Raw genomic sequence first — 24,415 nt, 5'->3', positions numbered from 1 at the left:
CTGATGACCTAATGGCAGGTGCGGTCCTAGCAGCACGGTCCTGGAAAGAGAATATTAATGATGTATCCACCTCGGTTGAATGGGGGATTAAGAGATGTTTGAAAATAAATGCGGGTAGATCTTCAGGAGAGGAGGCCCCTGAGATGCCCTTCTGTGATGACCATGTAAGCTGTGTCTGATTATTCCTCCATACCAGTCCAGTTAGGGAAAATAGTTATCTGTGTTGGGGCCCATGGGCTCTAACAGACAGCAAGAGATGATTGGCTTTGTGGGTTAGGGTGATGGTTAGACCCAAGTAGGTGACCTGAGGGGTGGACAGTTGGACCTTGGAAGGTGATCTATATCCCTGACTGGACAAGAAATTTAGGCGAGCAGAGGTGTTAGTTTGGCTAATTTTTGTTTTGTTTTGTTGTTTTTGGTTTTGTTTTTTTGAGACAGGGTTTTTCTGTGTAATAGCTCTGGCTATGCTAGAACTCATTCCATTAACTAGGCTGGCCTTGAACTCACTGAGATCCGCCTGCCTGTCTCCTGAGTGCTGGGATTAAAGGTGTGCACCACCACTGCCTGGCAGTTTGGCTAATTTGTAATGACGAGCTGCAAAGCAGAATGTCATCTACATATTGTATAAGTTGAGAATTGTGGAGAGACAAAGAGAATAGGTTAGAAGCTAGGGCCTGGCCAAATCAGTGTGGACTGTCTCTGACCCCTGAGGTAAGACCATTCAAGTGTGGAGATGTGTCGCGGTCAGTCCAGGTAAAGAGTGTTGAGAAGGATAGAGAAGAAAGCATCTTTGAGATCCAGAACTGAGAAATGGGAGGTGGTTCCTGGAGGAATAGTGGAGAGAAGTGTGTAAGGCGCCACAGGATAGAAGGGGACCACTGCAGAATTAATGAGCCAGAAGGAGGTCTTGAACCAAGCGGTAGGTTCCATCAGATTTTTCAACTGCAAGTATAGGAGTGTTGAAAGAAGAAGACGTTCTTTTCTTAGAGATGGATTACCCTGATACCATGATGTCTACCCATGGCTCCCTGTTAGAGATGATAGTGGGCAGGTCAAGGGAGCCTGGGCATGATCAGTTGTCACCTCCTAAACCTGCCCATACCGTGATGGACATTTCTCATTCAAACCACAAGTGGGTTTTAGTGAAAGAGAGGGTGGATAAGTACAGGTTTAGGGTGGCAAGAATAATTAAAATTCTCAAGGAAAAAAATAGAAGTCAAGAAAAAGATAAATGTGTCCACAATAACTACCTTTCCTTTCTCTCTGATTCATGCACCCTGCTTAGGTTTACTTAGGGGGTACCTAGTTCCAGTTGTGAGGGTTTTGATATAAAAGTTTTTTTTTTTAGATTTTCGAGACAGGGTTTCTCCGTAGCTTTTTTTTTTTTTTTTTTTTTTTTTTTGGTTTCTGTCCTGGAACTAGCTCTTGTAGACCAGGCTGGCCTCGAACTCACAGAGATCCGCCTGCCTCTGCCTCCTGAGTGCTGGAATTAAAGGCATGCATCACTACCGCCCAGTGTAAAAGAATATTTTATGATAACATTTAAGCCACACTGATTCTGCTGATATTTTAGGAGCATGTTTAATGCCATTCCAGAATGCTCATACAATGAATAATTTCCTTAAAATATAAAAGCAGTTACAAAGAAACAATAAAAAATGACTACGACAATTTTAAGTGAGAAAAATTAGAACAATTTTCCTAGAAGAAAAAAAAATTATAAAACTATTCTAACTAAAGCAGCATAGTCTTGACAGAGATAGACATGTAGATTAATGGATAAAGTGTATCAACACAGCTCCAGACTATAGAAATTGAATATGCAATGTCAGTGTGTATTGGATCACCTCATCTTGTCGGGAATAAAAGGTCTCTGCTACCTATTATACATGTACCACCAGCAACATCAGGAAGAAAATGTGTGTGTGTGTAACAAAATGAGAGCACAGGTTCAAAATTGAAATTTGTTTTTGAGGTAACAAAACATATAAATGTTACCTACACTGCTGCTTTGTGTGCCCTGTTTGAGGAAAAAGAAAGATTCTCCCACGTGCTTAGAGATTAAGAAAGCCACAAAACTGTAATAGCAAAAGCATTGAATAAAGGTTCAGTGTCCATTATGAGATGGATTAATAAAATATGGCATACTGTTATAATAGAAGACCACAGAGTACTGTAAAATGAATAAAACAGCTCATGTTTCAACATTAATAAATTCAGGAGGTGCATTAAGTATAAAAATGAAATAAAGTTTCAAAATACTGTATGCAATATAATAAATGTTGTGAAAAATAGAAGCGAAGCTACTCTATGATGTTTAAAGGCTGTGCATATGTCATAATGGTAGGGAACCATGACTGAGAAAGAAAACCAGCAGAGGCAGGGCAATTTCTAAAAGAAACTTGAAGAAGATATCAGCAAAAGGTTAATATTTTTGCAAAATGGTATAATATGTCCAGAGATATTTTATATTTTTTTTTTATCCATTTTGAGATAGGAAAATACTTCTTCAACATTCTAGTAATTTTAAGCTTTGTGTCTGCTAAAATTAAATCACACTTGCAGAAATTATACAGAGTAGTGAAAACTGGGAAACTAAGGGTTGGCCACACTCAGAGACAGCGAGCATCTGTTTCCCTTGTCATCGAATTGCCTTCGGATGGAAGCAGAGCTCATCTGAAGTTCAGCATCTCAAGGCTGCAGCATCCCTAAGGAACCCAAGTCCATCTCTGACAGTGTACAGAGGCAGCACACCTATGGAGAAGGTGGAAGAGCGAAGGGCAGGAGTCTTGGGTCACCAACAGGTCTTTTTATCTTCTCTCCATTTGAGCTCCTTAGAGAGGGTAGGAGACAATGTGTTACCAGTCATGTGGACGTGGGAAATGTCATTTGCTCATTTGGTTTTTCATTCATGTATTAATTCCACTACTATTTGTTGAACGCACACTAAGTGGCCAGTTCTTTCTCTCTCTGTCTCTGTCTCTCTCCTGTCTGTCTGTCTCTCTCTCTCTGTCTCTCTCTGTCTCTGTCTCTCTCTGTCTCTCTCTGTCTCTCTCTGTCTCTGTCTCTGTCTCTCTCTCTCTCTCCTGAATCACTTATTAAAGTAATATCAGAAATGAAGCCTCTATGCACTACATCTTACAGCTCCTTCTGAGTTCTGGCCTCTTTTCCTCCACTTAGTATGTCCATTCTTTTCTATGTGTTTTATTGGTTGACATCATAGTAAAATTTAACAACACGTGGGCAGACTCTTTGGAGTTTAGGTCTTGATTATTATTTCATTTTCACATCTTCAACTCTTACACCCAGAATCCCAAGGAACATACTAGAAAAATTTCCAACTCCAGGATACTACACAGTGAACACAGTTGGGGAGCCTCTAAGAATTCCACATGCTATTTGAGGAGGTTTACAATCTCCTCTTGAGGCTAGATATCATTTGTGGGAAGCTTTGAAGGCATATCCTGTGACCTCTGTGTGTTTATTCCAAGTCCTCTACTACCCACGGCCATGACTGTGACCTCACTTTCTAAGCACTAAGGCCGATTTTCAAACTCACCAGTCACAGACTCCACCGCTTATACATGTAGGTAGCTAGTGCACTCACCACCAGAAGTAACTTGAAGCATAGGAGGAAAGCCACAAAAATATGGATAGATTTTTCTGAACCTAAAATACACAGAGTAAAGGGGTCAATGAATGTGAGTTGAAATGACTTATGTGATGTGGGTAGCCAGGAAGATCTTTCTTTCTTTCTTTCTTTCTTTCTTTCTTTCTTTCTTTCTTTCTTTCTTTCTTTCTTTCTTTCTTTCTTTCTTTCTTTCTTTCTGCCAGGAAGTTCTAAGTATTTCCCAACTCTCATTTCATCCTTGGGCTCACTACTCTACAGTTAGCTCTCAGAAATAAGAGACCTGTGAATTCCCTTGACTTTTTCCAACAAACACTGCTTAAAGATCTGACATTCACCAATGTGCCAGCATGGATATAATCAATGCTTTGTCCCCATGGTCTAGTGGTCACTTATTGTAACCCTTGTTGTAATCGTAGAACTTTGGCATTATCAGTAACATCTTATAGATGAAGAAATGGGATTTCTGAGAGATGGTTGACTGTGTTGCCTAAATTTACACAATTATAATGATTGGAAATTAATTAGAAAACGGTTTATATAAATTCAAATAATAGTAATGGCTGGCATTTAGTATAGACAATCTATCAATTATATAGACATTGTATATTAACATCTAGCCCTCAAAAGGATTCTATAAATTAGGAAATCCGATTCACACCCTATTGCAGGTAAGTAGACTGGTGAATAAAGGTTATATGTTTGTGAAATAACTAGGTAGAATTAATTAATTAATTATTATTAGAATGGGCATAAGGCAGTCCCCAGATATGACTGTTTAAGTATTATAGAACAGTGTACAGGCAAACTTACCCCCATACTTCTGAGACTACTTTAAATCAGACTCTTAGTGACAAACATCACATGGCCACTAGTGACAAACATCATGATCTCATGGATCAGCACTATGCTAAACTTTCTCTAGGGCATTTTCAATGAGGTTCAACTGGTAGAATATTCTCCCAATGGAAATGGAAGACCATTCTGGGTCACTCTAAAGGAAGCCACTGCCTATTCACGAAACTACAGACTCCTAATCTGGACGAGACATCAATGAGTTTCATAACTCCGTATCTTTCTAGTGTCTTCTGTAGTGCAATGAGCAAACCAAGGTGACCCCAATGTGCACAAGAGAAAAGAGATGAACTTACTTAGGCTCCCAACGGCTTTGGACGTGATATAGGATGGTGTGGAAAATATAATGCTGGCCTGGATGGGAGGTTGTGCCTCGTGTTCTACCTTGCAAGTGAGTACTTGATCAGGCCTCTGCATTGATGTGTTTATCGATTGCAAGATTTCCAGGGTGTAGGACCCATCCTTATTCCTCTTGGGTCTAGGCTGCTCCAGTCTCTTGAGCACATGGCAATCCACTAGCCAGGTGAGATACACATTCTGTGGATAGAATCTCTGCACATGGCAAGTAACAGTCACCAAATTGGAGAGAGCGGAAGACTGGGACACTCTCACTGCAGGAGGAACTGAGACAAAAATTCATATAAAACAAATAATTACTGCAGGAAATCTACTGGAAGTCCTTTGAGGGTGGGGTCATCTGCTAGGACCAAACTCAGTGCCTGCCACAAATAAAGATTCAGGTATTGGTTAGCAGGTGCATGAATGGAGAAATGCATGCTGGGATGAGAGTGGTAATTCAGGTTTGGATAGATGGATGGGAAGATGGGTTGATAAGACACAACCCAATATTTCTTCTTTTCATTTTAAGCTATAGAAAATAGCAAACTACAAATCAGTTGGCTTACTCTATGACTTGATAATCCCAAGATTTGGAGATTCACAGATACTAGGTGTTAGAGACCAAGATACTAAGATTTTTATATAGTAAAAAAGAACTCTTTAGTTTGGAGAAGTTAAATAATTTGTCCAGTGTCCCATGTAGCAAATCGTGGGGTTACTGTAGAGACAGAATATCTGCTGTTATATTATAGTGATAACCAAACTGTAAGTCTTCCGAAATTAGTATCTGATGGCTTCTAGAAGGGATTTGGTTGGAGTTTTCAGCACACGATACAATGTGTTCACAACACCAGACAATGGGCACAGGATTGGAAACCCCATTATGATCCTTTATAGAAGTTTTCATGTGAAGTAGCAGCATGGTAGAAACAGCACACTAAGCAGAAGGCTGGGTGGTCTTGATTCTAGCATCACAGTAGAAACAGCACACCAAGCTGAAGGCTGGGTGGTCTAGGGTCTAGCATCACGGTAGAAACAGCACACTAAGTTGAAGACTGGGTGGTCTAGGTTCTGGGGCCTACACTGATGTCAAAGTCAACCAGACTTCATGTAAGCTGCTTTTGCTCTGCTTCTGAGATTTTGAAATTAAGACATTTTCTAAGGCCAAATCAACTCTCCGACATCTAAATCAGGCAGATTTCAGCTCTTTGTCTAGAGTAGATAATATAAGTCCTATGTATTACAACTTGAAGGAACTCAGGGTTTGAGGCCTGAAGTCCTGCTTTTAGACCTAAGACAACAGAAAACCAAGCTGGAGATATATGTGCTGTGTAAGAAAAGGTTGAAATGGTAGCTAGTTTGATAAGTAATCAGTTCATTTATGAACATTTCTATGTCCTATGACTTTTCTTCCTTACACAATTGTACTAACTTCAGGGAATTACGTAAGAAATACTTGGGTAAAGAGGCCTCCCTGAGAAATAGAAGAGGTTTGTGGGTAGACTGGAGACGGGTGGGGATATGAGGGATCAGGTGGGGTGGGATTGGGGGGAACTGAAAGAGCAGACTGGAAAGGGGGTCATTTCAGGGTCTGGTAGAAAATTGGTACAAGGGAAACTCTAAGGAGTCTACAAGGAAGACCCCAACTAAGACTCCTAGCAAAAGAGAATATATGGCCTGAACTGGCCACTTCCTGTGACCGAGCAAACTACCAGTGAAGGCACTGGGACACCAAGCCAACTACATAACCTTTGACTTACAGTCTGTCTGGCCTATAGGATGTGCTGGGATATGGGTGATACAGAGACTGTGGGAGTAGCCAACCAATGACTGGTCCAGCCTGAGACCCATACCATGAGAATGAGCCCACCCCTGACACTGCCTGGACCCAGAGTCTGGATGACCTAGAGACCTAGGAGAGAACCAAACATGTCTGGGGAATATGCCAATGTAATGATGCCCAAGGATATTCTGCTATACTCATAGATTGGTCCCTAGCCCCATAGTCATCAGAGAGGCTTCATTCAGCAACTTGTGAAAACAGATGCAGACCACAGCCAAACATAAGGATGAGTTCAGGAATCCTGCTGAAGAGAGGGAGAGAAGATTGTAGGCACCAGAGAGTCAAGGGAATCACAAAGAAACACACAGAATCTACTAACCTGGGCTCATAGGATCTCACAGAGACTGAACTGACAACCAGAGAGCCTGCATGGACTAACCTAGGCACACTACATATATGTTACAGTTGTGTAGCTTGGTCCTCTTGTGGGACCCCTAACAATGGGAACAGGGGCTGTCTGACTCTGTTATCTGCTTTTGGGACCCTCTTCTTTATACTGGGTCACCTTGCCCAGCCTTAATACAAGGCAAGGTGCTTAATTTTAGTACAACTTGATATACCATATTTTGTCGATATCAGTAGGAAGCCTACTCTTTTCTGAATAGAAAAGGAATCTGAGTGGAATGGGGGGAGAGAGGAGGAGGTAGAGGAGAGACTGGGAGGAGAGGAGGGAGAAGAAACTGCACTTGGGATGTAAAACAAACAAATACATAAATATTAAAGAAAAAAGAAGCCTCCCTGAACTACCTTTTCCTATTTGACATCCAAACATACTGAGGCCGATAATACAAGCAACCTGAATACATAAATAGAGTTGGGTAGAGATCATTCATTCACTCAGCAGCTTTTCAGTACTGGGTGCTTTCATGTCTGAATCTGTCGCCTTTAAGAATAAGACAAAGAGTTCAAGATGCCTGGACCAATTAAGTAAGGCAGGACCCCCACCCCATAATGTGGTGCATCAGTTGTGAACTATGCTTTCTGGAGGTGGTGGTAATAGTTTCTTGTCCATGTAAAATGATGGAGTTGCTTCCATGATGATAGTATATTTATTCTATTGTGCAGATACAAAAAATGAGAAGGAAATATTTTGTAAATTTTGAAAGTCTTATAGGCTTTAGATAGTTAATTTTTTATTGGTCAGTTTTGAACCTTTAAATTTATTCCTAGGTATGAGACATCATGATCCTCCTGATTTTACAGATGTACCAAGCACTAGCGCATCCTGTGAAGATCAACAAAAGGAAAAATCAGACTCTCGTCCAGGTCGTAATGATCTCAGGACAACACAGTCCCTACACTTTAGAAACTCACCAAGCCCTTCTAGTATCTTTCTATAGAATAGCAATACTATAACCAAATCCCAAAGGGTAGACATTCTATCTGGTTTTCAGATGAAGAAAGTGATTCTGAGTTAATACTGGTAGTTATGACAACAGCAAATGCCCCTTCTGCATAGTCAGTCTGAGCAGAGCACGGCATTAAGAACGTCACAGATTCTGTTTCTGGTGTCACCACCAAGTAAGGCCATTCCTCCACAAGTAAACTGACACCAAGAGCAGCCCACAGCCTATCTCAGCATTACCTTCTCCAGAAAGAGAAAAAGTCTTACCACGGAGGTACTGGTCCAAGGTGACAATCTTCTGGAAAACCACTGACGATTTGTGCTCAACCCGGCAGAGAACCGAGGAGAGGATGTCATTACTCTCCAGGGGGACAAGCACACTGCTAGTCACATTGTAACCATTTCCACTGGATAAGATGTTGGTCTGGGTTTGGAGAAGGCTGTGGTTGTTTTTGAGCCAGGTCACAGTAACCTGCCGCGTTGGTAACTCAGAAGATGTGTACTTCAGTTGGATGCTTGTTCCTGGTGAGTACCGCTGCAGGGGGCCTTCGAGGTGGTTAGCATAGTCTTTCCTTCCTGAAAGAAGAGATGCTCCATGTCACATCAAATTCCAGTACCAACAGTTTCCTGGAACCCCCCTTGCAAAGTCCCATCACTTCCTTTTTTGTGGAGATTTGGATATTTCCTGCTGGTAGGAGGATTCTGAAGCTGCTTGCAGATGGCAAACTATAAGACCAAAGAATACGCAGCTCAACAGACCAGCACCACATAGAAAACACTCATAGCAAGCAATGCCAGGCTCCCAGGCTCTTCTAGAATTTGTCAAATCCCCCTCCCCCAGCAACTGTACATGTCGCTGTCGACATCCCCAGTTCACAAGCAAGAAAAAGGAGGCAGCAATGGATGGGAGAACAGGTCCAAGTCTGTAATTAGTGGCACAGCCAGGAGTTCAAAACCAGGTAGTATAGTCCCAGTGTCTAGGCTTCTGACTTTATACTCAGTCTTTCCTTCAGTTACTGCTAAAGGGAAATTTTACTTTTTTTAATTAATTAATTTTTAAAAATATACCTATCTTTTCTCATTTTGCATATCAACCCCAGTTCCTACTCCCTCCTCTCTTTCCGCTCCCTCCACCTTTCCCACCCCATCCACTCCTCAGAAAGGGTAAGGCTTCCCGCAGGGAGTCAACAAAACCTAGCACATTGCTTTGAGGCAGGACCAAGGCCCTCCCCTACTATATCTAGTCTGAGCATGGTATCCCTCCAAAGAGAATGGGTTCAAAAAGTCAGTATAAGCAGTAGGGATAAATCCTGGTCCCACTGCGAGTGTCCCCACAGTCTGCCCCAGCCGTACAACTGTCACCCACATTCAGAGGGCCTCGTTTGGTCCTGTTCTGGTTCCCTTGCTGTCAGGCTGGACTTGGTGGACTAAGGGAAATCTCTTAATGCCCATAGGCAGGCCTTAGACTTTGAGATCCAAACTACATCTGTAACATACACACACACACACACACACACACACACACCCCAACAACTTAACCTTTCATGCCTCTGACTCTTTAACAAAGTGGGGTAAACCTTATTTCTTGGGATTAACAAGTAAGGAAGCTGATGTTGAATGCATGATGCTTGGTAACCACTTTAAAAGTGTCAACGACACCATCAAAATCTCAAAGGACCATTTGAGGGGTTGTTCTTATTTTTAAAATAATAAACACAGGCTCATGCATTGGTTTTCCCCGAAGAGTTCACAATTCTGCAAGTGGCGTTCCTACACTCCCAGGTCTAGTTCTGGGAGCAAGAATCACCCACTGGATTTCCTGATGAGTTCCCCCAATATCTGCACACATCTAGCTCCAGAAGTACAGCTTTCACAGTGGATCTTCCTAGTAAGCCTACTCAGAACCAAAAACTAACCATTCCATCTCTGAACCCAAGTCTAGCTCTGGCCACACAGTTCTTGCACCGTCCCATCAGGAAGCAGGGAAGAATCATACTTCAGACACACAACCAGGGAAAGAAATCCACATGCCTAAGTCAATAGCAAAAACACAGCCGTGAATGACCAAGACAGCATGCCCAGAACCAACAATCACTAGTACTATAGAAACATTTCCCACTGAAGATACCTAGATGAACCATGGGGAAAAATGTAATGGAAAAATTATAAATGTCACTGAAGAATCCAAAGAGTTTAAAGAAGACACAGCCCAAGGAACTTCAAGGATATATCAGTAAATGCCTGAAAGATGCTCAAGAAAAGATAAAGTTCACATATAAGCTCCAAGAGCTGGGGATGGGGAATACATAAGCCTGCAGACCTGGGCTCTCAGACATCACTGAAGTTTAAGCACTTGGTTGTCGGAACTGAATGGCATAGACAGATGTAACATTTCAAGAAAAGCAAAAACCTTCCAATAGGATTTGAGAAATGATTTGTGACAAGCATAAGGTCTGTACTCTCAGGTGACAAAGAAGACAGCATACAGAAACACCGCATCGAGCTTGTGATCTGACAGCTGCTTTGTAAGTCTAGTGCTGCTGACTGTGACTCATACCTTCCTCTGGCTGCTGCCTGCCAGCTCTCATAGTTTGAGCTGGGGCAGCGGGACCACTGCTATGCAGTGCCTGCTCTGTGGGTGATGAGCGCTTGGTGCTCTGCAGGTGACAGGGAGGGAGAGCTCTGAGGGCTCCAACCAGATAGAACAGGGTGTGAGTAGATGTGAACAGGAGTCTGGTGCTGAGGACAGGGATCTGGGGGTGCTTGGGAAGGGACAGCTACAGAGATGTGTTAGTGCCTTGTATACAGCTCTCACCATAGTAATAAAATAGAAAAACTTTGTTAAAACATCATGAGACTTGCTTCCTATGAAAAAACATTATTCTGGGGTCTGTCACCCAGATCTATAATACATCCCACCCTGTGGATATGTCTTATTTCTACCGGGCAACGAAACAGGACCCAAAAAAAAAAAAAGTGGAGATCATTATCTTTGAGAATTCTTACAGCAACCAGAAAAGGGCTGGTTCTGCCACAGGACTAGATGAAAATCAGGATGGAAGCCTGCTGTGAGAATGGGCTGTTTGGTTGCCTGGCATCTCGGCTTCTTCTCTGATAGCTGCTACCTGCTCTGAAATACACTGCAGAGAGCCCACGTGCACTGTAAGGAAAAGTCCGCACGCTGCTGTCCCCTGGCTTGCCCGTGCCTGACATTTTATTGTATCTATCCCTGACTGTGCACCTGCACTAACAGGTCTGCTTCAGAACAGCAGCCCCTTCTCCCAAGAGTGTGAAGCATAGCTGGATAAACAAGGAAGCTCTGGATTGTGATGGCACAGCGCCCCCTTGTGGGAGAATAGTGTGAGTCTGCAAGGAGTGAAGTGAGGAAGAAATAGAAGAAATCAGGAGCCCTGTGCATGGAAAGAAAGGAAAGGAGCAGAGAGAAGGGAGTGATGGGGGATTTACACCCACGCTGTGTGACCCTTTTCCCCTAGCTAAAGGAGTCAATAATTCTGGAGCTCTTCAAAGTTGATTTCCAGAAACATCCAACTGAATTCACATCCTGATTAATTGCTTTCCCACACATTATTTGGAGCCCGGCTGTCCTTAACATTGGCGATTTCTTGCAACCAAGGGTTAAGAAGAAAAAAACTTGCACCATGATGAGTGCAGCAAGGGAGACTCATTTCTTGGTGGAAATATCTGGAAGAAAGGGGGTGCAGGTGTGGGTGGGGCTATGCCACAGCATTCTCACTAGGGAGGGCTTCCTTTCTCTACTTTTACCAAGGGTTTCCCTGAGGCTCTAGCCATTCAGTCACAATGTCCTGACTACACAGAGGAGACAAGGCACACACCTCTGCCCTTAGTGGGGTACTGTGCTCCAAGGGTGACGCTGACCCACAGCGGAGGCTGGTCAGACTGGAACACCCAGCAGCTAAAGGTGCTCTCATCCGATGTGGCATTTTCCTGTAATGTGTGCTTTAGAGAGTATGTCCCATCGGAATTTCTGGTGGTCTGCAGGTGCTCGACAGTAAGCATCTTGTTATTATTCTTAGTCCAGGTGAGTTGTCTGATTGGAGGGTAGAAGTGATTCACGTGACAAGTCAAATTGACCCTTTGATGCGCATGATCATGGATCTCTGGGGGTTCCTTGGTGATCTTCACTGTGGGGACAACTAGATAGGAACAAAAAGCAAACAGAGGTGACATTTTGGTGCTGTCTTATTTCCCTGGCCCAAGGTCTCTGGATCGTTTTGTTAAGATTTGATTGATTGGGTGATTGGCAGGCTCCCAAGAATTCTAAGATGACCTTGAACTCATTATGTAGCCAGGGATATCTTGAGTTCCTGATCCTTCTGCCTCCACTAAGCCATCTCTTCAGCTCCTCTTTTCTTACATTCCAGCTAGTCTAATTTGTGCTGTCTATATGCTCAGGGCACTGGAGTTTGACCTACCAGGGCCACACCCTTAAGGAAAACTCTCTTTCATTCCTTCAGAAAGCACAGGAGACCCACGGCTATGGGGCAGGGTCCACGAAGACCTACATCTCATGCTGGAAGTCAAGTGGCCTGATCTCCTGCAATTCTCTTTCAGCTGCTGTGAGTTCCCAAGTGCAGAGAGTTCACGAGTTCACCCTTTTTAAATGAACAACTTTTATATGTTTTTATATGTTTCATGCGAGTTAAGTCGGGACAAGTATTCATGAAACAAATATTCATGAAACATAGCTGGAGACACGTGGATATGTAGTCTGGTCTGTGTTTTAAATATTCCATATTGTGACATAGAATTATAGGAATTATTAAAGTGAATTGCCCCACAAGATCAGGGACTCTGTAATCACAACACCTACAGCAGTGTCTGGCACACAGAAGCTGTTCATTATTTATTGAGTGAATAATATTCTACCCAATGCCAATGCTTCCCCAGAACTTAGGATCTAATGTGTAGAAGACAAGCACCCCACCACTGAAGGAGGGCTCAGCTCTGTTTTTTACTTATTTCATTTTATTTCACTAAGTTGTCTAGGCTGGACTTGAACTCAGTCTTAACCCCTACAGGTCAAGAAGTTGTTACATCTTTGCCTGTTTCCTAAGGAGTTGAGATTACATGCCTTATTGTTGGGATTAATGAGTCCTAGCCTTCAGTTGCTTTTCCCTCCTAGAACCTTCTAAAATATAAGTTACTAGAAGCTGTGCCTAGTTAGAGGATCAGAGGATCACCTGTTGACCATTAACTGCAGTGTATTTAAGTCTACATGGTGTTAATAAAGAGGGGCTCTCTGAACCAGTGTTGGGAGCTGCATGTGTTAGTCTATCTCTGTGTCTGAGTTTTCCAGACCCTCCAGCCCCTTGCCTGAGGCTCGGTAACTGGGTAATAGCGCACCGAGCGCAGACACGGGGGCGTGGTGTGCGGCACCTTATCCCACAATCTCTCTCTAATAATAAATACTTAGAAATTTTAAACATTGGCAATGGTATGCATAGGGCAAATATATTTAGAGAGAGATGCTAAGTCCGTACAGTAGTAAGGTCAAACACTCATAAACAACTTACCACGCAATAGACGCAGCTCCTTCTTGATGTTCTAGAAAAAACAACTGCCTTGGTCTTCAGAGGACACTTACCAGAAAGGTGTTGGTTTTATTCCAATTTTTTTAGGGAAACTGGGGCACGGAACATTTAAGACACATGACCAATATTATACAGCCTATGAAATGGTATAGCTAAGATCAAAGCCCAGCTGGCCAGCCCATGGAACCTGTACTTTTCATCCATATTCATCTGTTCAAGGCTGGCCATGATCAATTTCTATTCCCCATTGCAAAATGAGGCTTTGGGCAAAGCTTTCGTGCTACCAGTGCGGTCCCAATGTATATTTCACTGCTAACTCACCTAGGATCACGTGGGAAAGATTGATGGTCATTGTTAGGGGCTCATCGAGGTCCCCATGGGTGACTTCACAGGTGATCTGAGACAAGATATCTTGTTTGGCCAACAGCACCCACGCCTTGCTTGTGATGTAGAAAGAGTCATTGCTGATAGGCACCAGTTCTGGGGCTGAGGCTAGGAGTTCATTATTGTCCTTCAGCCAATTAAAACTGAGGTTCCTGGAGCTGAAAGGGCCAGCGGTGCAGTTAAAAGGGACTAATTCTGAAGTGCCTGTCTTTTTCCTCTCATCTGGGCCATTGAGAGAGATGAAAGGCTTCCTATCTGAAAAAAACAAAAAACAAACAACAAACTCCAGATGTGACCACCTTCTCATTATTAGAGTTATCAGTAACATACAAGAATATGTAAACCCTAAAAGGCCCCTCTCATGAGTAATAAAAATTATCCCTTTTCCTGAGGTTTAGAGCAATGGCTCACTCAAGTCAAAATGCATTTCCCTGCACCCATGCTCAAGGGAGAATATAGTACCTGTGCTATCTGACATTGAGGGGAATGCAAATGACCATAACGAGCAAACAGCCAATAAAATATGAGTGCTGGGGGGGGGGGAGAATGAGTGTTCCCAGGAAGCCCAGCATGTGCAGAGAGAGAAAATGAGGAGTCACTCTACTAGGTGGTGACAAAGGACATCTCGAGCTGAAACAAACAAAACCGTGGGTGGTAGTGGCCCATGACTCTAATCCCAGCACCCAGGAGGCAGAGGCAGGCGGATCTCTGTGAGTTCAAGGCCAGCCTGGTCCATAGAGCGAGTTCCAGGACAGTCAGGGCTACACAAAGAAACCCTGTCTTGAAAAGATAATAAAAGAAAAGAAAAACAACAATAACAGGAGGCTTCAGAAAACAGGTCCTTCCACAAGACTGCAGCACTGCTTTCCACATGGGCAGGCCTAAGTCTGAGGCTTGCGCATCTTTCCTGCTGGTTCCAACAGAGAATGGATAACAAAATATTTGGGATACACACACACACACACACACACATACACACACATACACACTACACACACATACACACACATACACATACGTACACACACATACACACATACACACGTACACACACACATACGTACACACACCACATGTTTGTGCTATTGAGCTTTGAAAAAAAATGTATTCACAAAATCTGATGGAAAACAGAGGGACTTCTGATGCATAATCTTAAGTGAGTTCACAAAACTTCAGGTTGAAGAAAACTGCATATTCCCTCTCACAGGTGGAATCTAACCAATCACACATGCATATATGTAAACAAAGTAGAGAAGAGAACAAGAAAGGCTGTACGATAAGGAAAGAGAAAGAAATGAATGCAGGTAGTGGATATGACTTATGAAATAGGATACAATATTTAATTGCTTCAGTTTCACCTCTGTTGTGGATTTTTTTTATTTTGATGGTAGGTGAATATATAAAATATATTCAGTATTGAAAGTGTAAAGTCCAATGAAGCTACACAACTTCCATTCAAAATGGATAGCCTAACTGTATAAAAGTTCAGTCATCACTCTCGATGTTGGGTCTAGCTAACTTTGGTGTGTAATTTTTATAAGTTTTTTTTTTTTTTTTTTTTTGGTTTTTCGAGACAGGGTTTCTCTGTGGTTTTGGAGTCTGTCCTGGAACTAGCTCTTGTAGACCAGGCTGGTCTCGAACTCACAGAGATCCACCTGCCTCTGCCTCCCGAGTGTTGGGATTAAAGGCGTGCGCCACCACCGCCCAGCTTTTATAACTTTTTATAGTAAAGTTGGTTTAAAATATTTAGATATCAAAGAATAAATAAAAAAAACAGTATAAAGAATCTACAAATCTGAGAAGTGATCCTTTGAGAAGATAAAGATTGACAGACTGCTAGTCCAGTTAGTTGAAAGAAAGGAGATAGATAGCTCAACAGAACCAGATATGAATAGGAAAACATTATAATGGACACCAAAGAGATCTAGAAGATTCTAAAGGAATACCTTTGGAATCAATACTCCATAAGAAAGTAAATAAACAAATTTCTAGATTCTCCCAAACCACTAAAGATGAACCAAAAAGAGATAAACAACTTAAATAAACCCAAAACAAATACAGAGATGGAAACAGCAATAAAAATAGAAATAGCAAACCAACCAAAACAAAGCAGTCCAGGCTAAGAGAGATTCACAGCAGAATGGTACAAGACTGGCCAAGATCTACTGTAGTTCAGATTCTAATTGGTCTTAATCATAAAAGAGCAGAGAAGTAAAGGAGTCAGCCACTAGTGAGACCTTTCACCTCTGCTGAATCCCCAGACCAAAGTGGGCATGATCCTGTCTCCATGAACCCTCAGAATGAATGTAATGACCGCCTGTCTCCTCCCGCCTTATATTTCTCTCTCCCTCGCCATATCCCTTCCTGTCTTCACCTCCCTGGTGCTGGTATTAAATGTGTGTGACTCCCAGGTACCTGGATTAAAGGTATGAGACACCGCTACTTGATTCTGCTTCTCTTTTCGACTGGATCAATCTCATTGAAGTCTATGGTGGCCATGAACTCATAGAGATCCACCTGACTCTGCCTCTTGAGTGTTGAGATTAACGGTGTGTGTCACCACTGCCTGACCTCTATAGCTAACTAGTGACTAGCTCCATACTCTGATCTTCATGTGAGCTGATGGAGGAATTACTTTCATTTAATAAAGAAACTGCCTTGGCCCATTTATAGGCCAGCCCTTAGGTGGGTGGAGTAAACAGAACAGAATGCTGGGAGAAAGAAGCCGAGTAAGGGAGTCGCCATGATTCTCCCACTCCAGACAGACACAGGTTAAGATCCTCCCTGGTAAGCCAGCTCGTGGGGCTACACAGAGTATTAGAAATGGGTTAGATCAATATGTAAGAGCTAACCAATAAGAGGCTGGAACTAATGGGCTAGGCAGTGTTCAAAAGAATACAGTTTCCGTGTAATTATTTTGGGGCATAAGCCATGCGGGCGGCCGGGTGCCGGGGACGCAGCCCCGCCGCTCTTATTACAACAGTGAGCTTTATTTGTTAAAGCACAAACAAGATACCACCACAATCTACCACAACATTCCTAAATTATTTTTTAAAAATAGAAACAGAAGTAACACTTCCAATCTCTTCCTACAAAGCCAGTGTTATTCTACATACAAACCAGGCAAAGATACAACAATAAAGATAACTACAGGCCAATGTGCAAGGTGAACAGAGATGCAAAACTTCTCAACAAACTAATTGCAAACTTAATATGGGTATGCACTAAAAAATCATCTACCATTATCAAGTTGGCTATCTCCTGGAGATGCAAGGATTGATAGATACTCAATGTATTTAATAAATCATATTGTAGAAGGACATCAGTGGCCACATGTGACAAGCCCTTAGTCCACATCATCTTAGATGGAAAAGCTCTTGAAGCACTCCTGATAAAATCAGCAGTGACAAGAGCTGTTCACTCACCCCGTTCTTGCCTTATAGTGCTTGGAGAACTAGTTAGAGCAATAAAACAGGAGATGCAATGAGAGGGGTTCAGTCAGAAAAGAAGTTGAATTATCCCCATTTCCAGAAGATACGTAATGATGAAATCCTCCTATGACTAGTATGAAGGCACATTGAATTTGGTCAAAGGCCTTTTCTGTACCTATTGTGATGAGCATATGAGTTTTATCTGGATGTCCATTTATATAATTTATTTATACATAACAGACAGACCCCAAAGGTCCATCAGAAAGCTTCTAGGAATTCTCATCAATGTCAACAAAGCAATAAAATAAAAAATCAACTTACAAAAATCTATATATGCCTTTCTATATACCTATAACAAAAAAAATCTGCCTCCTCATCTCCAATTTTTAATATTGTCTTGCTTTCAGTCCAGCTCTGGGACAGGCACCATGTAAACTTGGAATAATCACTGCAGAAGCTCAATTGTGTCCCAGTGTTCAGATACCACGCAGGAGCCAAGGGAGGGAATCCTTGGCATCTCTCATTGACAGATGAAACAAATTAAACAGGAAATTGTGTACCTGGGGTCACACAGGCATTGGCCACTCTGATGCCTTCAACTGCAAAGTTTACACATACACTCCAAGGTGGGGACATGCAGAAGAGGAAGGTGCATAAGAAAGCTGCAGACCTGCGCTCTTGGATGTCACTGAAGTCTAAGCACTTGTTTGTGGGAGCTGAATGGCGTAGACAGATGTGACATTCCAAGGAAAGCAAATGTCTTCCAACAGGATTTGATGCTACAGGCAGCAACATTTTACAGTAATTATTCAGCCGTCTTTTTACGAGGGTCTCACCAAAGTCAGGGCCTTTGGGTGAAGATTTCAAACCAAAAAGCGGGTCTTTTGGTATTATTGCTTAGTGAATAAAGTGACTGGTTGTTGCTGTAGATTCTTCACTGTAGCTGGTTCCCCCTCTGCTACAAATTTGGGAATTAATTTCCATAGTTCAAAACCGTTCGATCATTTTCGATGCTCTTTCCTGTGCTTTGGGGGTTTAGTGATTGTATTCTCCTAGCTACGTGAAGGAACAGTTTCCCACTGCCAGGCCTTCGTTTCTCTCTCCTAGGTAAATACAGAGACCTGCGTTCTTACAATTATCATTAAAAACAGTCCAGGTAAGAGCATTCCATTTAAGATATTCACAAATATCCAAGGGCACAGAATTACTGCCCGCCCAAATCTGCTAATTCATATCTGCTCGGATGAATAGAAGAATAAGCAGGCCCTGGTTTTACCTCACTTATGGGTAAGGAATACAATGACCCCAAACTAAGCTTACATGAAAAGATTCCTAACTCCTTATGTTCACTTTCACCTCGGTTTTCTGATGATTTTAGTTCAGGAAATTTACTGCTTGTGTTTAACTCTCAAGGACAGCAGAAAAGATGATTAACCACAACCCAGAGAAAGACCTCCTTCCTGCTGGCACACAGACCCACAATGCCCACGATCAGAATGGCTGATAACAGCATACCCTAAAACTGATAATCTAGAGACCTGGGTCTCCTCTTTGTTTCTATTGCTTAGAGCAATAGCTGCAAACTCCAGACCTGAAGGCCCATAGAAATTACACCATCTGGTGAATGTGTTATCAAACCAGGAGTCATAGCTTTACCCTGATTATTTACATAGGTTTCTTGATTACACAATACCCTGGGACCAAAAAAAAAGTGATGTACTGATTTAAAAAACAATCCATGCCCTATTTGTAATTTTACTGAAAGCTAAACATTTTAGTCTTGCTCTAACAACCTAAAAATGTAGCAAAGTGCACTTGCCTTCCCCTCTAGAATTCCCTGATGATTTAATCCATTTCTTAACTGTCTCCATTAAGGACGTGCACTAAGCCACTCTCACCTTTGAGCTGACAGCCACAGATCTCTGTGTGTAAAAACTCTTATCTGATTTTTATGGGGATAAAGAATTCTAGCCATGGAAGCTGCTAGGGCTGAGGAATTGCTGGTTATAAGGGTATATATTACTGGGAGCATTTGTAACAGGAAAAGAAGGAGGAGGAGGAGGAGGAGGAGGAGGAGGAAGGGGAGGAGGAGGAGGAGGAGGAGGAGGAGGAGGAGGAGGAGGAGGAGGAGGAAGAAGAAGAAGAAGAAGAAGAAGAAGAAGAAGAAGAAGAAGAAGAAGAAGAAGAAGAAGAAAAAGAAGAAGAAGAAGAAGAAGCAGAAGCGTGGATAGAAAGATTGTGTTGTGAGTAGTTTTCTTAGCTCTCAGATTTTAGCTCCATTTGCCTATTGTCTTGTCTTTATTTGAACTCTGAGAGGGATCCTTAAGAGTTCCTGCCAATTTGAGAGGCATTTTGTGATAAACCTAAGGTCTGCATTCTTAGGTGGCAAAGAGGAGGAAGGGGAGGAGGAGGAGGAGGAGAAGGAGGAGGAGGAGGAGGAGGAGGAGGAGGAGGAGGAGGAGGAGGAAGAAGAAGAAGAAGAAGAAGAAGAAGAAGAAGAAGAAGAAGAAGAAGAAGAAGAAGAAGAAGAAGAAGAAGAAGCAGAAGCAGCGTGGATAGAAAGATTGTGTTGTGAGTAGTTTTCTTAGCTCTCAGATTTTAGCTCCATTTGCCTATTGTCTTGTCTTTATTTGAACTCTGAGAGGGATCCTTAAGAGTTCCTGCCAATTTGAGAGGCATTTTGTGATAAACCTAAGGTCTGCATTTTTAGGTGGCAAAAAAATGAAGCATACAGAAACACCACATCGAGCTTGTGATCTGAGAGCTGCATTGTAAGCCTAGCACTGCTGGCTGTGACTCTCAATCTGCTGCCTGCCCGCTCTCATGGTGTGAGCTGGGGCAGCGGGACCACTGCTATGCAGTGCCTGCTCTGTGGGTGATGAGCGCTTAGTGCTCTACAGGTGACAGGGAGGGAGAGATCTGAGGGCTCCAACCAGATAGAACAGGGTGTGAGTAGATGTGAACAGGAGTCTGGTGCTGAGGACAGGGATCTGGGGGTGCTTGGGAAGGGACAGCTACAGAGATGTGTTAGTGCCTTGTATACAGTTCTCACCATAGTAATAAAATAGAAAAACTTTGTTAAAACATCATGAGACTTGCTTCCTATGTAAAAGCATTATTCTGGGGTCTGTCACCCAGATCTATAATACATCCCACCGTGTGGATATGTCTTATTTCTACTGGACAACGAAACAGGACCCAAAGAAATGTGGAGATCATTATCTTTGAGAATTCTTACAGCAACCAGAAAAGGGCTGGTTCTGCCACAGGACTAGATGGAAATCAGGGTGGAAGCCTGCTGTGAGAATGGGCTATTTGGTTGCCTGGCATCTCCACTCCTCTGATAGCTGCTACCTGCTCTGAAATACACTGCAGAGAGCCCACGTGCACTGTAAGGAAAAACCCGCACGCTGCCATCCCCTGGCTTGCCCGTGCCTGACATTTTATTGTATCTATCCCTGATTGTGCACCTGCACTAACAGGTCTGCTTCAGAACAGCAGCCCCTTCTCCCAAGAGTGTGAAGCATAGCTGGATAAACAAGGAAGCTCTGGATTGTGACGGCACAGCGCCCCCTTGTGGGAGAATAGTGTGAGTCTGCAAGGAGTGAAGTGAGGAAGAAATAGAAGAAATCAGGAGCCCTGTGCATGGAAAGGAAGGAAAGGAGCAGAGAGATGTGAGTGACGGGGGATTTACACCCACGCTGTGTGACCCTTTCCCCTAGCTAAGGGAGTCAATAATTCTGGAGCTTTTCAAAGTTGATTTCCAGAAACATCCAACTGAATTCACATCCTGATTAATTGCTTTCCCACACATTATTTGGAGCCCGGCTATCCTTAACATTGGCGATTTCTTGCAACCAAGGGTTAAGAAGAAAAACCTTGCAACTTGATGAGTGCAGCAAGGGAGACTCATTTCTTGGTGGAAATATCTGGAAGAAAGGGGGTGCAGGTGGGGATGGCTATGCCACAGCATTCTCACTAGGGAGGGCTTCCTTTCTTTACTTTTACCAAGGCTTTCCCAGAGTCTAGCTCTTCAACCACAATGTAAATAGCGGGGAAGCTTTTCTGTCCTGATGGCCTGGTCACAAATAAATACACAGAAGTGATATTAATTACGAAGTGCTCAGCCAATAGTGTAGGCTAATTATTAACTAGCTCTTACTTTTAAGTTAACCCATTTCTATTAATCTATGCATTGCCTCATGGTCCGTGGCTTTATAGGGTTCTCTGGGCAGCCTGCTCATGCCTCTTTTAACTCTGTCCACCTTCATCCCAGTTCCCAGTTTGCTTTTCTGGCCTACCTTTATCCTGCCTTGCTATTGATCAAACAAATTTCTTATTAACCAATGAGAGTATTACATATTTACAGCATGCAGAAGGATCATATCACAGCAACAATGGCCTGGCGGTAAAAGGAGACAAGACACACACCTCTGCCTTTACTGGGGGTCTGGTCTCCCAGGGTAATGCCAATCCTCAGTGGAGGCTGGTCTACCTGGATCACCATGCAGATAAAGGTGCTCTCATCCGATATGGCACCTTCTTGCAATGTGTGCTTTAGAGAGTATGTCCCATCGGAGTTCCTTGTGGCCTGAGAGAGCTTGAGAGTCAGGATCTTGTGCTTATTCTTAATCCAGACGAGCAGCCCGACTGGGGGGTAGAAGTGGTTTACGTGGCAAGTCAGGTTCACTCTTTGATGCGCATGATCTTGAATCTGCGAGGGCTCTGTGGTGATCTTCAGTGTAGGGATAACTAGACAGGAGCAGGAAGAAAACAGGTGAAATTTTGTTACTGTCTTAGTTCTCTGTCCCAGGGTCTCTGGACTGTTTTGTTAAGATGTGATTGGTTGGTTGGTTGGCAGTGGCCCAAGAATTCCAAGATGACCTTTAACTCACTATGTAGCTAGGAATGATCTTGAGTTCCTGAGCCTTCTGCCTCGCTAGACCAATCTTCAGTCCCTCTTTTCTTTCTTTTTTTTTTTTTATTCCAGCTAGTATAATTTTTGTTGTTTATATGCTCGTGGGTTTGGGACACTGGAGCGTGCTTGACCTACCAGGGCCACACCCTTAAGGAAAACTCTCTCATTCCTTCAGAAAGCACAGGAGACCCACAGATATGGGGAAGGGTCCATGAGATCTCCATCTCAAGCTGGAAGTCAAGTGGCCTGATTTCCTGCAATTCTCTTTCAGCTGCTGTGAGTTCCCAATGAAGAGAGTTCACGAGTTCACCCTTTTTAAATAAACAACTTTTTATATGTTTCATGTAAGATAAATAGGGACAAATATAAATATTCATGAAACATAGCTGGAGACACGTGGATATGTAGTCTGGTCTGTGTTTTAAATATTCCATATTGTGACATAGAATCACAGGAATTATTAAAGTGAATTGCCCCACAAGATCAGGGACTCTATAATCACAACACCTGCAACAGTGCCTGGCATATAGTAGATGTTCATTTTATGAGTGAATTATATTTTATACAATGCTAAAGAATTCTCTGAACTTAGGATCTTATACATAGAAGACAAGCACTCCACCCCTGAAGTACATCCTCAGTCCCATTTTTCACTTATTTCATTGTATTTTATTTCACAAAATGTCTAGGCTGTCCTTGAACTCAATCTTGACCCTTACAGGCCTGGAATTTATTATATCTCTGCCTGTTTCCCAAGGAACTGAGATTACAAGCCTTATATACCACAAGCTCCCACTAATAATAAGTATTTAGAAATGTTTGACCATTAACAAGGAATTAAATAGAAAAATATGTTTAGAGAAGGGTGCTAGGTTCCATACAATAGTAAGGTCAAACATTTGTAAATGACTTACAGTGCGTTAAGCACAGTTCCTTCTTGGTGTTCTAGAAGGAACAACAGGTTTAATCTTCAGAGGAAACTTATCAGGAAGGTGTTGGTTTTATTCTAAATTTTTAGGGAAACTGGGGCACAGAACATTTAAGACACATGACCAATATTATGTAGCCTATGAGATGGTACAGCTAAGATCAAAGCCCAGCTAGCCAGCCCATGGAACCTGTACTTTTGATCCATATTCATCTGTTCAAGGCTGGCAATGATCAATTTCTATTCCCCATTGTAAAACGGGGCTTTGGGCAAAGCTTCCGTGCTACCAGTGCGGTCCCACCGTGTATTTCACTGCTCACTCACCTAGGATCACGTGGGAAAGATTGACGGTCATTGTTAGGGGCTCATCGAGGTCCTCATGGGTGACTTCACAAGTGATCTGAGAAAAGATATCTTGTTTGGCCAATGCCACGGATACCTTGCTTGTGACGTAGTAAACATCTTTGCTGATAGGCACCAGTTCTGGGGCTAAAGCTGGATGTTTATTATTGTCCTTCAGCCAGTTGACACTGAGGTTCCTGGAGCTGAAAAGGCCAGCGGTGCAGGTGAAGGTCACTGGCTTTGCAGTGGTCATCCTCTGTTCTGGGCTCTCCAGAGAGATGAAAGGCTTCCCAGCTGAATAAACAACAAACAAGAAACAAAAACCAGTTGTGACTATCTTCTCATTGTTGGAGAAACCAATCTACAACAGTATGTGACCACTAGCAAGGCCCGTCTCATGAGTAATGAGGTCACTTTTCCAGAGCTTTAGAGCAATGGCTCACTCAAGTCAAAATGCATTTCCCTGCACCCATGCTCAAGGGAATATAGTCCCCGTGATGTCTGACTTTGAGGGGAATGCAAATGACCATATCGAGCAAACAGCCAATAAAATATGAGTGCTGGGGGGGAATGAGTGTCCCCAGGAAGCCCAGCATGTGCAGAGAGAGAACATGAGGAGTCACTCTACAGGGTGGTGACAAAGGACATCTTGAGCTGAAACAAACAAAACTGTGGGTGGTAGTGGCCCATGACTCTAATCCCAGCACTCAGGAGGCAGAGGCAGGCGGATCTCTGTGAGTTTGAGGCCAGCCTGGTCCACAGAGCGAGTTCCAGGACAGTCAGGGCTACCAGAGAAACCCTGTCTCAAAAGGATAATAAAAGAAAAACT

The 24,415-nt window shown here is 42.8% G+C and overlaps 1 protein-coding gene across 1 annotated transcript; it reads right to left on the bottom strand.

Annotated features, from left to right (window-relative positions):
- Nucleotides 1-2,794: 2,794 nt before the first annotated feature.
- Sirpg (signal regulatory protein gamma) lies at nucleotides 2,795-23,839 on the bottom strand. The gene is made up of 8 exons (XM_057780169.1): nucleotides 23,569-23,839; nucleotides 21,830-22,150; nucleotides 13,905-14,222; nucleotides 11,865-12,185; nucleotides 8,278-8,586; nucleotides 4,780-5,106; nucleotides 3,608-3,669; nucleotides 2,795-2,833 (listed from the first exon to the last, which is right to left on the bottom strand). Exons 1-8 carry the CDS (start codon nucleotides 23,837-23,839, stop codon nucleotides 2,795-2,797), a joined length of 1,968 nt encoding a protein of 655 aa, XP_057636152.1.
- Nucleotides 23,840-24,415: the final 576 nt, after the last annotated feature.

Source organism: Chionomys nivalis, chromosome 9, assembly GCF_950005125.1.
Source record: "Chionomys nivalis chromosome 9, mChiNiv1.1, whole genome shotgun sequence".
NCBI classification, from domain to species: domain Eukaryota; kingdom Metazoa; phylum Chordata; class Mammalia; order Rodentia; family Cricetidae; genus Chionomys; species Chionomys nivalis.
The sequence above is the reverse complement of the archived record's forward strand: the minus strand, read 5'-3'. Positions and strand labels throughout refer to the sequence as shown.